The sequence below is a fragment of the Biomphalaria glabrata genome, chromosome 1, assembly GCF_947242115.1.
Source record: "Biomphalaria glabrata chromosome 1, xgBioGlab47.1, whole genome shotgun sequence".
Classification (NCBI taxonomy): Eukaryota; Metazoa; Mollusca; class Gastropoda; family Planorbidae; genus Biomphalaria; species Biomphalaria glabrata.
Genome location: NC_074711.1, coordinates 6582665 through 6598190, shown reverse-complemented (window position 1 = coordinate 6598190; position 15526 = coordinate 6582665). Strand labels below are relative to the sequence as shown.

The 15526-nt window shown below is 37.0% G+C and overlaps 2 protein-coding genes across 2 annotated transcripts; both read right to left on the bottom strand.

The window, feature by feature from the left end:
- Window positions 1-3414: 3414 nt before the first annotated feature.
- Window positions 3415-4044, bottom strand: LOC129924283 (fibrous sheath CABYR-binding protein-like). The gene is made up of 2 exons (XM_056018523.1): window positions 3828-4044; window positions 3415-3701 (listed from the first exon to the last, which is right to left on the bottom strand). Exons 1-2 carry the CDS (start codon window positions 4042-4044, stop codon window positions 3415-3417), a joined length of 504 nt encoding a protein of 167 aa, XP_055874498.1.
- A 4323-nt stretch (window positions 4045-8367) lies between these two features.
- On the bottom strand, window positions 8368-11259 carry LOC129924282 (putative leucine-rich repeat-containing protein DDB_G0290503). The gene has a single exon (XM_056018522.1). It carries the CDS (start codon window positions 11257-11259, stop codon window positions 8368-8370), a length of 2892 nt encoding a protein of 963 aa, XP_055874497.1.
- Between the last annotated feature and the right edge of the window lie 4267 nt (window positions 11260-15526).

Below are 15526 nucleotides of genomic sequence, written 5' to 3'. Positions count from 1 at the left end.
CTTCTTGTTTTTTTATATTTTATAACATTTTAAAAAAAATATATTTTAATGGCTGATTCACTTATTTTTTTTATTTGATGTATAAACAAAACATGATGAAGGTAGAAATCAATTAACAAAGCTCAATCTTATTTTCATTTGATATTTTGAAGTACATTTGAAACATAAATAAGTCACGACAACTCTAATCCATTTCATAATGTTTTTTCTCTATTTAAGTGGCGGAATTTATTTAACACTGTCAACCATTCAACAAATTTTTTAATACAACACTATTAAATTCTGTTCTTTAAATATCTTTTAAAGCATTTCTGTTTAGGACTATTATCTGTCATTTTATGCTATGATATTCTCCTTTCCCCTTTGCGTATTCTCATGATACTTAAGAGGCCAATCCTAGATACACATCTTTGGTCACAGTTTGAGCATTCCTGATTCACCAGATACTTCAGCATTTTACCCTTACCCTGGTTTTGGTGTGTTTATCTGCGATCCAGGAACCTTCCTTTATGCTTGCCCTCAATGTGAGCCTAATCTGCTGTTATCTCACGACTGTTGATGTCAACCTGGAGATGCTTCATGTCGAGCTTATATACAACTGTACACCATTGTAGTTGAGCGAGCTCCAGCTGCCTTGCTCTTTATTAGATCACCTTTTGTTTGTTGCATTCGGCAAACATGTCCAGGTCCGTCAAGGCTGACATAACAAGCAATAGAAACAAAGAATACTTTAAAAAACCAAAGCTTATCTAAGGGAAGGAACCGCTACGTAGTGCCATTTATCTGAAAATTACGGGGTTTATCTCCCTTTCAGCTATATATAAAAACAAAATTAATTAGTTAGTACTAAATCATGAACTAATTAGTTCATTTTTTGAATTAATTCGTGTATTGTTTTCGGCTATGAATAATTCTGCAAAATTTCAACTTGATCCGAGAATGGGAAGTGTGAGAAAAAACACGTCGAAATTAAATAATGGGACTAAATCCATATATATATATATATAACCCTAACCTTATACAGACGTTACTTAAAAAAGAAGATGATTACGTCATACGCGTCATGCATCTAGTCATGCATGATAACCAATGACTTAAATAAATTCATACACATCTCTCATTAAATAGCATTCATTCCCCATTGTTTAAAATCCAATAAAAATAATTAATCACCAACAATCTATTCCCTAATTGTTTATTTTGAATGATTCATATCTTGTCAGCTTTAACGAATAATTGTGCAAAGTTTTAACTTGATCCGAGAATGGAAAATGGAAAAAAAAAGATGTTAAAAATTTTATCCAGACAGACAGACAGACAGAGTAAGTTGATATAAGCTTTGTAAAAATGTGGATGTCCTTGCTCCCTTTTTTGCTCAATACACTTAAAATATTGAAATTAATCATATTAAAAATAAAATTTTACAACTATTATGTCACATATTAAGTAATGAATAATTCACTACGCCACAATCTATCTCAGTCATGGGTTCAAATCCTTAGGCAAGACCGGTTTCTCAAAAGTAAAAAATAACGGGTTTGGCCAGTAAAATTTTTTTTTCTTTCTTCTTTCGGTATTTACTATTTAGAGTCAGAAAATAAAAGCGACTTGTTTGTTTCCCTTGAGCAAGCGTCTCCATGGCTACAGCCGAAATGAAACCGTATAAGGAAATTGGTTAATTTTGGACCCTCATTATTATCGAAACCTACAAATAGGACGTGGTTATATATAACCTAAGCTAACTTGTAAATAGTTTTATAATGTAAGATTATTTTCTATTTATAGTTGACGTATTTCGGCTTTATTATAAAGTTAAAATAAACACTATCTATTAATCAAGCACAAGGGATCGTGTTGTCGGATGCACTCCACCCTCGAGTTGGCACCTGGCACAGACAGACAAAGTAAAACTTCTACAATAGAAGAACAAGAATGATTAGCTCACTTTTCAATACCGTATAAATTTCCCATCTCATTGCAAACAATAAGGGGCAAAAAAGAAATGTGCTTTTAACTTGAATTAAATTTCCTGTTCTTCTTATGTTTTGAACCACCAGACTTATCAATCTAACCAGAGAGCGAATCAACCACTCAACCACTCGAGTACCTAAAAATCAACCTCTCAACCAGCAACAAGGGACCAACAAAGCAACAACATCTGAAAAAATCACTCAACATATCCACATTTGCCACCTACTACTACCGACATCTACTCAAACCCTCAACCACCTAACTAATCAACCATTCAACAACCCAACTTATCAACAACTTCATCACCCAAATAATCAGCCACCAAACTAACCGAAACTCAACCACCCAACAAGCAAACTAATCAAAACTCAAACACACAATCAGCCAACTAATCAACCACTTAAACACCCAAAAAATCAACCACCCAACATACCTACGCTCAACCTCCCAACAAGCAAACTAATCAACACTCAAACACCAAATCAGCCAACTAATCAACCACTTAAACACCCAAAAAATCAACCACCCAACATACCTACGCTCAACCACCCAACAAGCAAACTAATCAACACTCAAACACCACATCAGCCAACTAATCAATCACTTAAACACCCAAATAGTAAACAATTTAACCACCAAACAAATTAGCCACCCAACTAATCAACCACCCAACAAACCAACTAATCAACTACCCAACAAACGAACTAATCATCATTTAATCATACATTGAATAAAATAAAATAAATAAAAAAAATTTTTCCCACGTTTGTTTAATAAATAAACATAAGCATGGATACTTCAATAGACCCTAATGAATTCCAACATAGAACTTTCTTGTTGCGGCAATGTTAGTAGGATATAACACATTTTTATATTTACTAATGTAAATCTGAGTCATTCTCGCAACTGCTGGATCTATATAAAAATACCTTCCCTTCTTGTTTTCTACATAGCAAGTGACAACTCTGATTTGATATGTTCTTTGTAGCCACCATGCCATCACACCGTTTGAACACTGTACTTTCCAACAGGTAAATAACTGAACCATAATGAACACTTGGGGAGTGACCTTAACCTTTGTCGTTTCCCATCCTGATACCTTCACTTCTGAACAATCCTCCCCCCTCCCGTCATGTCTAAACAATATGTTCCCCCCCCCCCTTCCCTGGCGTGTACTTTTATATTTCCTTTGTTTCTAGACAAAGCGATCAAATATGAGATTTGTTGTTTTTGGCGCAGTGTCATTCAATAATATCTAAAAAAAAACAAAAGTTAATCAATAATTTGTTTCGTTGGTTGTAAACAGGAATTATTTTGGCCAATAGAAATACAGGTAGTGACTATGTGATGTGCTTTCATGTTGAGATCTCCCAGACTTTTAATCGTATCATCAAAAGTAGTTTAAAGCTAGAGGCGGTGCTACTTCTAGGGATGGTGTCACATCTAAGGAAGTGTCACATCTAGAGGTGGTGTCACATCTTGAGGCGGTGTCACCTCTTGAGACGGTGTCAAATCTAGAGGTGATGTGGCATCTAAAGGTGGTATCACATCTAAAGGTGGTATCATATCTTGAGGCGGTAGCACATCTTGAGGCGTTGTCACTTCTTGAGGAGGTGTCACCTCTAGAGGTGGTGTGGCATCTAAAGGCGGTATCACATCTAGAGGTGGTGTCACATCTTGAGGCGGTGTCACCTCTTGAGGCGGTGTCACATTTAGAGGTGATGTGGCATCTAAAGGTGGTATCACATCTTAAGGTGGTATCATATCTTGAGGCGGTAGCACATCTTGAGGCGTTGTCACTTCTTGAGGAGGTGTCACATCTAGAGGTGGTGTGGCATCTAAAGGCGGTATCACACCTAGAGGTGGTGTCACATCTTGAGGCGGTGTCACCTCTTGAGGCGGTGTCACATCTAAAGGTGGTATCACATCTTGAGACGGTGTCACATCTTGAGGCGGTGTCACTTCTTGAAGAGTTGTCACATCTAGAGGTGGTGTCACATCTAGAGATGGCGTTACATCTTGTGGCGTGTCACATCCAGAAGTGGTGGTACTTATAGAGGTGGTAAGATGCATATCAATAACATATAGATAGTACCAACTTTGATGTGAAGTTACTTTTTTTTTTTTTACTCTATCAACTTTGCTGTCTACATCCGGTTTCTCAATGTCAAACTTGAATTATCACATCGTCATGGTCCAAGATCTAGTACACACTATCTACAGACTTAGTTTTGCTTACCACATGACACCCTCGCTAATATTGTAACTTGACTAGTTGTTTGACATATTGCTCAACCCCTGATTTGTAGAATAAATATGCCCAGCAATATCTTTGAATATAAGATAAAAATGTTGCACTATTAAAATTAAATCCAGAGAGTACTGAAATGAAATCCAAGCTTACAGATGACTTAATGAATCAATTATACAATTCTTTATTCCTGTGTCCCGACAGGTCTGGGAAACCAACAATTCTTGACGTGTATGGCGACACCTATGCACTACACAAGACAGCAGGGTTTCTGTCCAGGGCTTTTGCAAGAGAGAATTTGAGCCTCTCAAGCCCTGACTCAAATGGAGTTTGATGATGATGATGATGATGATTCCTGTATATTTATATTTTCAAGAAAATATTTAAATCCTTTTAGAAAATTGCAGTACGCAGCTATATTAAGCTATGCTAAAAATACAACAACACACTTTTGATTTTTTGATGATACTGTCACTGCACAGTTTCTGTTCAGAAGAGCCTTGATCTCATGTACAATGTTAACTTTTTTCGAAAAAGAAAAACAGACAGATCATCGTTGTGCTGGCCACACGACACCCTCGTCAACCGCGTTACATAAAAAAGGAAAAGTTTACGTCTTCTGACCCATTGTCCGTAGTAGTTGTAAATCTTTTTTTTTTTCTTTCTTATTATTTTTAAGACGATAAGATTTCTATCAATCTCTGTTTAAAATTTCCTCTCTCCCCCCGCCCCCCTCCTCTTCTCAATCAATGTTGACTACGAAAGGGACGCCTACAGACACGACGTCGACACTATAATCAAAACAACCCATCATTAAACGCGGGCATATCGATTCCAACGCAGAGACTCGAGGAAATTTGAACTCGAATATATTGCAAGCTAATAACATGGAATCGATTAGATAGCATTTAGAAATGATATCCAAAATAGCGGCATTTAGAGGAATCGTTTAAACCCGGGTTTTAAAAAACGTTTCAATGTACTTCTGGAGTGCTTATCTTTTTTTTTTTTTTAATTTGGTTTGACTAATTAGTTCCTTGATTAAGATTTATGCCCAAAATGTTTTACAAGTTTCGGATGTTCCTTCAGAGTTGAAGATAATCTACTTCCTAGTTCAAACCTCCCGCAGGACGACGGGGGACGGCATCAGGAGGGACCACTGAGACCACCAAACCACAGTCCAGCCCGCGTACCAGACGACCTTACTCGAGACCATTTGTTAGAGAAGTCCTCAACACTGACCTGCATCGTCACGATCTGTGGGCAGCTTAGACCGATAGCTCGCTGCCGAGTTACAGGTCTGTACGAAGTGGCAACGAGCTATTGGTCTAAACTACCCACAAGCCTTGACGTTGCAGGTAAGTGTTCAGGCCTTCTTTAACAATTGGTCTCGCCCAACTTTGCTGAATCTAATGTAACGTCACCCTCACCTTCCCCAGTCCCTTAGTCCGTTGGAAACTTGGGGCACCACACATGATCTGACTACCATCTCTATTCATGATTAAAGTGTCTCTTTTTCTACGTAACTTAATAGTTTTTCATTACTTTATAATTATCCACTAAATTCAAATGTCATTTAAAAACTGAAATCAGATATTACATTTCGTTGCGTTCATACCAACAGCATATCAGCAAGAAGCACATCCGGTCTAATACTAAGGTCATTTATTACGACTCTAATGAATAAAGGAAAGACAAATCTTACCAGTTTAACATGTGGATAAACTATAGTCAAAATAAAAAAGAATATATATATATATATATATATATATATATATATATATATATATATATATATATATATATATATAATGTTTTACATGTTTCGGATGTTCCTTCAGAGTTGAAGATAGTTTACTTCCTAGTCCAAACCTCCCGCAGGACGACGGGGGATGGGAGCGGGCAGGGTTTGAACCCTCGACCATCGATAAATCCGAATGACAGTCCAGCGCGCAAACCGCACGACCAGGCAGCCTATCTTCAAAGAAGGTCTACTTACAAGAGAAGAATTATATAATTCAGAGAATAAAAATATAAGTACTTGGTGTGGAAAAAAAGAGCAAAATTAGATTACATGTCAAGTGCCTAATACATCATAGCTCAAGTATTGATTTAATTATTTTTCATGAAAGTTTTTGAAATTAGAGGCCTTCATTAAAAAAAATCCTGCCCAAGGCCATCATCTACTCTTATACAGCCCTTTAAGAATAAGTAATCTTGTTTTTTAATTATTGACCAATTCACGTAAAAAATATTAAAGTTCCCCTTTCAGACCTTGTGGTCTGTAGGGCAGATGATTTAAAGGTCACCTGTTTCTGTGGCCTACGGTTAACGAGAGTGCCATGTGGCAAGCACAACGACCAACCGCCTTTACTTTTCCCCAACTAATGTCAGGTACCCAGGGTTAGAGCTGGGTGGACTCAGAGGCACGCAAAGATCCCGAAGTTAAAAATCCCAGTCTTCGAACCCGGGACCCCGGGTACAGAAGCCAAGCGCTTTACCGCTCAGCAAGCGGTCCTCTGACCAATTCACATAATATAAATTATTTTTTTGAAATTCTTATTTTGATTGTATTTTAAATAAAAAATAATAATGAAAATGAACAAGTAAGCTTTCTGACAGTTGTGTTTAAAAACTCAAAACTTGGGGTTTTATTTAGCTGGGTGAAATCAAAGTAAGTTCCATTCAGCTCTGAGTATCCAGCAGTACGATGCAAAAATCGATTATTACAATGTGTAAAGAATTGCTTGAGAAAAAAAAAAGGCGAATCGGTTTAACGACGTTAATGCGTTTTGTACTTCAATACCCTTTAACAAGTGAGATGTAGAATTTCCTGCTTGAGATAGTTGTTTTGAATCATTAAAAGGTTAGCATGTATAATCTTCGGACGCAATGCGTAAGTATTGCAGGGTCATATTTACGACACGTGAACTAATGTTAATGACAAGTAAAATAAAAAATACTCCACATTTACATTCACATGTCTAAGTATAGTATGATTTATTTCCCCTTTTCGATATAAAACAAAATAAATTATTACCAATATTTAATTAACCAATGGTTTTTTTTTAATTGATTCATGTTTTGTTTGAAAAGCTACTTTGGTTTTAGATCTTTAAAAAAAAATCTTGCGTTTTAAGTTTGTTTCGTGGAATTGAAACGAAGATTCATCAAAAAGTGTACCGAATGACATCATCCAGGTCGTTTAGAGGCCAAAACAAGATTAAAGGGGGACAAAAAGCACAACTGCCTATTTTTGGAAAAGAAACTGAGGTATTGCTCTATTTACAATTGCCTAGTAGGCTCCTATTGAGCTCTCTCTTTACCGAAGTTACAAACTCACCTCAAGAGTTGAATGTTCCCATCAAGTAAGTAGCTGATTACCTATATATGCCCCTGCGTCTCTACTGACGGGATTTGTTGGATAAGGGCAGATAACTTTCTTGCAATCTTACTAATCAATAAATAGAGAAGATGTAGCATGCAGTTGTATACAAACAATCTGTCATAGAGAAACGCAAACAGCGTTGAATATTGTTCTCAAACCGAACGAGGAGGATATCAAGTGACGTGGCTAGCATGTGATATCGAGATCTCCATCTAACTGTACCACTCTATTATGTTTTATATAGCGACTGAAGGCAACAGAAAAAAAAGTGTCATTTCCCTTTTCGAATACACAATCTCACAGGATGCATATCAGATGTCACAAATGACTAGTTAATCTGTAGAGTAGTGCTGGCCAACCCACAGCCTTTTTTACCACCTCATTCAGCCCTTGCGGGAGTACGTCCCGGCTCTCGAGCCTTGTTTGTTATTAATGTGTAATGAAGTCGCAAAAGGCTTGAGTGAAAAAAGTAATTATGCATAAATTTTTTTTTCATAAAGAATTTATATTTTGAAAGAAGATTTAGAAGTGTTTTAGCGTTATATACTAGACATGTTTAAAAATGAAACGATAATATAGAACTGCTTACTTTTTGTTTATTCTGTGATCCACTAGACACGATAGAATCACTTGCTATCTAATGATGGTGAAATAAAGTTTGTTTCCTTTATTCGCCCCCCTTTGTATTTTTTTCTCTCTCTCTCCCTCTGGTTTCTGTCAATAAATTGGTATGTGGTAAATTGCAAGTATTAGATTTTCATTTCAAACATATTCTCGTGTGATCCAATTGCTCATTCAGACGTATTCTCATGAGATCCAATTGCTCATTCAGACGTAATATCATGTGATCCAATCGCTCATTCAGACGTAATATCATGTGATCCAATCGCTCATTCAAACATATTCTCATGTGTTCCAATTGCTCATTCAGACGTAATATCATGTGATCCAATCGCTCATTCAAACATATTCTCATGTGTTCCAATTGCTCATTCAGACGTAATATCATGTGATCCAATTGCTCATTCAGACGTATTCTCATGTGTTCCAATTGCTCATTCAGACGTAATATCATGTGATCCAATCGCTCATTCAGACGTAATATCATGTGATCCAATTGCTCATTCAGACGTAATATCATGTGTTCCAATTGCTCATTCAGACGTAATATCATGTGATCCAATCGCTCATTCAAACATATTCTCATGTGTTCCAATTGCTCATTCAGACGTAATATCATGTGATCCAATCGCTCATTCAAACATATTCTCATGTGATCCAATCGCTCATTCAAACATATTCTCATGTGATCCAATCGCTCATTCAAACATATTCTCATGTGTTCCAATTGCTCATTCAGACGTAATATCATGTGATCCAATCGCTCATTCAAACATATTCTCATGTGATCCAATTGCTCATTCAGACGTAATATCATGTGATCCAATCGCTCATTCAGACGTAATATCATGTGATCCAATCGCTCATTCAAACATATTCTCATGTGTTCCAATTGCTCATTCAGACGTATTCTCATGTGTTCCAATTGCTCATTCAGACGTAATATCATGTGATCCAATCGCTCATTCAAACATATTCTCATGTGTTCCAATTGCTCATTCAGACGTAATATCATGTGATCCAATCGCTCATTCAAACATATTCTCATGTGTTCCAATTGCTCATTCAAACATATTCTCATGTGTTCCAATCGCTCATTCAAACATATTCTCATGTGTTCCAATTGCTCATTCAGACGTAATATCATGTGATCCAATTGCTCATTCAGACGTATTCTCATGTGTTCCAATTGCTCATTCAGACGTAATATCATGTGATCCAATCGCTCATTCAAACATATTCTCATGTGTTCCAATTGCTCATTCAGACGTAATATCATGTGATCCAATTGCTCATTCAGACGTATTCTCATGTGTTCCAATTGCTCATTCAGACGTAATATCATGTGATCCAATCGCTCATTCAAACATATTCTCATGTGTTCCAATTGCTCATTCAGACGTAATATCATGTGATCCAATTGCTCATTCAGACGTATTCTCATGTGATCCAATTGCTCATTCAGACGTAATATCATGTGATCCAATCGCTCATTCAAACATATTCTCATGTGTTCCAATTGCTCATTCAGACGTAATATCATGTGATCCAATCGCTCATTCAAACATATTCTCATGTGATCCAATCGCTCATTCAAACATATTCTCATGTGATCCAATCGCTCATTCAAACATATTCTCATGTGATCCAATTGCTCATTCAAACATATTCTCATGTGTTCCAATTGCTCATTCAGACGTAATATCATGTGATCCAATCGCTCATTCAAACATATTCTCATGTGTTCCAATTGCTCATTCAAACATATTCTCATGTGTTCCAATTGCTCATTCAGACGTAATATCATGTGATCCAATCGCTCATTCAAACATATTCTCATGTGATCCAATCGCTCATTCAAACATATTCTCATGTGTTCCAATTGCTCATTCAAACATATTCTCATGTGTTCCAATTGCTCATTCAGACGTAATATCATGTGTTCCAATTGCTCATTCAAACATATTCTCATGTGTTCCAATTGCTCATTCAGACATATTCTCATGTGTTCCAATTGCTCATTCAAACATATTCTCATGTGATCCAATTGCTCATTCAAACATATTCTCATGTGATCCAATTGCTCATTCAAACATATTCTCATGTGTTCCAATTGCTCATTCAGACGTAATATCATGTGTTCCAATTGCTCATTCAAACATATTCTCATGTGATCCAATCGCTCATTCAAACATATTCTCATGTGTTCCAATTGCTCATTCAAACATATTCTCATGTGATCCAATTGCTCATTCAGACGTATTCTCATGTGTTCCAATTGCTCATTCAGACGTAATATCATGTGATCCAATCGCTCATTCAAACATATTCTCATGTGTTCCAATTGCTCATTCAGACGTAATATCATGTGTTCCAATTGCTCATTCAAACATATTCTCATGTGATCCAATCGCTCATTCAAACATATTCTCATGTGTTCCAATTGCTCATTCAAACATATTCTCATGTGATCCAATCGCTCATTCAAACATATTCTCATGTGTTCCAATCGCTCATTCAAACATATTCTCATGTGATCCAATCGCTCATTCAAACATATTCTCATGTGTTCCAATTGCTCATTCAGACGTAATATCATGTGATCCAATCGCTCATTCAAACATATTCTCATGTGTTCCAATTGCTCATTCAGACGTAATATCATGTGATCCAATCGCTCATTCAAACATATTCTCATGTGATCCAATCGCTCATTCAGACGTAATATCATGTGATCCAATCGCTCATTCAAACATATTCTCATGTGATCCAATCGCTCATTCAAACATATTCTCATGTGTTCCAATTGCTCATTCAGACGTAATATCATGTGATCCAATTGCTCATTCAGACGTATTCTCATGTGATCCAATCGCTCATTCAAACATATTCTCATGTGTTCCAATTGCTCATTCAGACGTAATATCATGTGATCCAATTGCTCATTCAGACGTATTCTCATGTGATCCAATCGCTCATTCAAACATATTCTCATGTGTTCCAATTGCTCATTCAGACGTAATATCATGTGATCCAATTGCTCATTCAGACGTATTCTCGTGTGATCCAATAGTTCATTCAAACATATTCTCCTGTCATTACTTTAAAGTTAGTTCTATGATGAGATTGCATTGAAAAAATGAAAAGGCTGCACCGTGTTGTATTGACACCGCGTGCACTTGAATACTTATCAAGGGAAGATAACTAAAAGCTTACATCGATGCAGACGTTAAGAGATGGACTCATTAGAACCACTAATCTAAACGTACAAGCTATGACAAAATAAATCTTGTAAAATACAAATGTATACTCCGGAAAGAAAAACAGCAAATTTCAATGTGACAATAACACAGAAATAAGACAAAGTCAATGAGTTTGAAGAATAATAAAGAGTGCACAATTCTTTCCCATGTCAACTTACATTCAACTGTGACCTACATATTTAAGCACAACTTCGACTATTCCGTTCCTTTAATATAAACTTATAAAACATCATCAAAGTGCTTCCTTCTCTTTCTGCTGTCTGTCTTTCTGCTGTCTGTCTTTCTGCTGTCTGTTTTTCTCTCTGTGTAAAATTTAGTGTCCTTAAGAGAGTCTTTACAGTACAAACTCTATTTAAAAAAAAAACTAAGGCTATGGTCTAAACTCTAAAGACGTATTTACGGTATAGGGGGAGGGGGAAACATACGTCAATAGGTCGGATGAGTCTTACCATATCACATGCACATCTAGCATTGCTATTACACCACAACTAATTGAGTAAGCATGGAGCTGTTCAGATAAGTATTAAATACATTGAACTTGAATAGGGAGGGAAGGAGAGAAACGGAGAGGAAGGGAGACAGAGAGAGAGAGACAAAGATAGATAACAAGTGTGAAAGAATGAGAGAGGAGGAGAGACAGAGATGTAGATAGAAACGGAACGGAGAGAGGAGGAGAGACAGAGATGTAGATAGAAACGGAACGGAGAGAGGAGGAGAGACAGAGATGTAGATAGAAACGGAGAGAGGAGGAGAGACAGAGAAATAGATAGAAACAGAGAGAGGAGGAGAGACAGAGATGTAGATAGAAACGGAGAGAGGAGGAGAGACAGAGATGTAGATAGAAACGGAGAGAGGAGGAGAGACAGAGATGTAGATAGAAACGGAGAGAGGAGGAGAGACAGAGATGTAGATAGAAACGGAGAGAGGAGGAGAGACAGAGATGTAGATAGAAACGGAGAGAGGAGGAGAGACAGAGAAAGAAAACATAAATGAGATAAAGAGGAAATGGAAGCAGGAGAGATATAGATTGAGAGAAAAAACAAAAGAGAGAGAGAGAGAGGAAGAAATATGCTTATAGTTTCATGCTACAGTACGTGTAGAGTAAACACAAAGCTTGCCAGATTCTAATTCTGCACAATTTCTCTAGCCGGCACGATGAACTAACCCAGTCTACAGATTTGGTTTATTTGCTTAATCTTATTCACAGCAACCACCAGCTTATCTACAACTAAAGTATCCAAACAGAGGGATAAACAAGTTAATAAACAATCAAAAAATTAAATGCCATACCGAACTGACTGGCCAGATTTCTCTTAATCTGCCAACTTAAATATCAGTAAATGTCGCGGAAATGTCTTCTCTGGCATATTGATCTCGGCAGCAACGTGTTGTATGGCTTCATTAATTAATCAATTCATGTTGTATGTTATCCTCTTGGTATGGCTGAGAAACAAGAGATACATATATAGGCGCATGGAGATTCTCAAGGCTATGCACATCCTGGCCTATTACATAATCTCGAAGACCTTTATTTTTTAACAATAGAATATTTAGAACAGGGGTTCTCAACCTGTGGGTCGCGACCCCTTGGGGGGTCGATTGACGATTTGCCAGGGGTCGCCTAAGACCATCGAAGATATGGATTGTATTTTGTCTATTCTTCTATTGCTGTGTGTGTGTGTGGGGGGGGGGTTGCGGCTGTGTGGGGGATTGTAAAAGGGGGTCGCCAAGCTTAAAAGGTTGAGAACCGCTGATTTAGAAGAATGTCTCTGTTATAGTCAGTGCCGAGTGCCGACTCAGTGCTGTATTGACCTAAAGGCAACAGAACTAAAAGATTAGCCCGCCCCACCCCCCTCTTTGAAGTGTCCCTAAAGGCTCGAGATAAATCCCTTTATGAACCTTTGACCCTGGAAATGATTTTATACCCTGTGACCTCTCTGTCAGGAAGCCCCCAACAACGACTCCTTGAGCCAATGTGATAGGTTACTCCTCCTATGTGAAGGTCGGAGGCCGAGCCCCCCTGGAGAATCTCCTTGTTCCTTTAATGTACCGAACTAAACGTAACGGAATCACGCGTATGACCCCCGCTGAGGAACGGTGCAACAAAATGGGACTGGATTGGGCAAGCCTTTGTCCCTCCCCACCACATGCATGTACGTTCTCTAGAACAAACTGTGGTATCCCACTGAAGGCTGTGCTCGCTCTCGTTATTAGTCGATCCGATACCTGGGAGGACGTTTCCACGGAGGCGCCTCGCTGGAGTCCTCCAGAAAGGGCCCCCCCCTCTTGCCTGGTGTCCCCCCCCCAAAGCAACGGAATAATTTGCCTTATGCTGATTACAAGGGATCCCCATATCTCAAATAGCTTAGGGCCTTATCTTATCTTATCTTATCTTATATAATACTATAATATAATATAATATCACGTCTAAACCCGTTCCTGTAAGTCGATTTCAAGCGGGATACATATAGTTCAGGTACGGTGCAACACTTGTGACACTGACATTAGAAGACTGTGTGCCCCAACCTTAAAGGGTCCTCCACATTTAAAAACATGACATTTGTAATAAAATGTGTGTATTCAAACAAGAAATAATAAGAAATTATACAAATAAGATTAAATTTATAAGTACTCTTTTTCCTTCTTCACAAAAAATATGCTTTTAAATTTATTATTATTATTTTTCACATATATTGCAGTTTGAAGAGGCTAGGGGCATCCATACAATTCATGCCCAGGGTGTCCATTTACTTAAATCCGGCACTAATTAGGGGTAATGTTAAGAGTAAAAAAAAAAAAAAGTTAGGATAAATAAATGTGAAAAGTTGCAAAAGCATTGCATATATATGCATTTCAATATTATTTTCATAAGCATTATCTTATCTTATTTTATCTTATAAAATACAGACGTTAGTGTCTATAAACTAAATCGAAGAAATCATTATCGATTATTATTTTATTTTAACCACTCATAAAACATTAACTACGTAACAACAGATTTAAAACAAGCTACATATAAAAAAATACTTTCTAAAAAACAAAATAAAGCTTACATCAAGTGTATTGTATCAAATAGTTTGGATCAGTCATGCAATGAAATATAATATAATTGTTATAGGTCTAGACTAACAATAATAAATCTGTGCGATTACAAATATTTTGACCAACTATTTTTTGTCTAGCGCTATTTTATACTTTTAGCTTTCTGACTACGTTATGGTCCTAGCACTAGTCTGGACTACTCTGGACTACTCTGGACCAGTGGCAAAGGGGAAGGGGTGAAAAGAAAGGAGTGGATGAAGGTTAGCTCATTCTCGACACAAAGTATAAAGGGGACTAACTCAACTTATGCCACCACATTGTTGAAGTACGAATTCTTCTCCAAGCCTGATACCAAACGAAATGAGTAATTACCAATAATTAATTACCTAATTCGTTATTATGCTGTTGTTGTTTGGTCATTGAAATCAAAGAATTAAAAGAAAGGCCCGTATAGGAATCAAACCTATGACTTTCGGCTTAGTAGCATTAATCCACATAAAGATGCTAAATTTTAGCTTGAAAAAAAATTCTAGGTATTAATAAAATTACCATTTGGGTCAAGATTTTGTGATTCTACCATCACAAAAGAGATACAAGACACCGACAGCAAAGACAGACAGAGACAAAAAGTCTTTTGTCCCCCCAGCCTTAAAATCATTAAATATAATCTGATATAAACTTTTCAAATGTAAATTATGAGTGAGTCTGGTGTGTATGTATACTTTGGTTTCTTATAGTTATGTTTTGTTTGATGGAATGCACAAATTGAAAGACAAATTTCCTTATAAATAATAAAGATTTTTCTTATTATGAAATGATTCCATTGGTACGCTCTAGCTTTTGACCACCTTCCTTCCACCTTCCAGCCATGAAGAGAGTTTGAGCTTATAGTAGGAATGGAAAAAAATCAGCAAGCTTTATCTGGCAATGCTTGGGGATGAAATGACATTTTCTTTTCAGCCACAACGACTCCCTGGCAACGTCAACAAG

Excerpts from the sequence above, each read along its gene's own strand:
- LOC129924283 (XM_056018523.1), bottom strand. The coding sequence starts at position 4,044 with ATGCATCTTACCACCTCTATAAGTACCACCACTTCTGGATGTGACACG. Across the intron at positions 3,702-3,827 it reads AGATGTGACACCACCTCTAG|ATGCCACATCACCTCTAAAT; the intron begins GTGTGATACCGC and ends TACCACCTTTAG.
- LOC129924282 (XM_056018522.1), bottom strand. The coding sequence starts at position 11,259 with ATGATATTACGTCTGAATGAGCAATTGGAACACATGAGAATATGTTTG.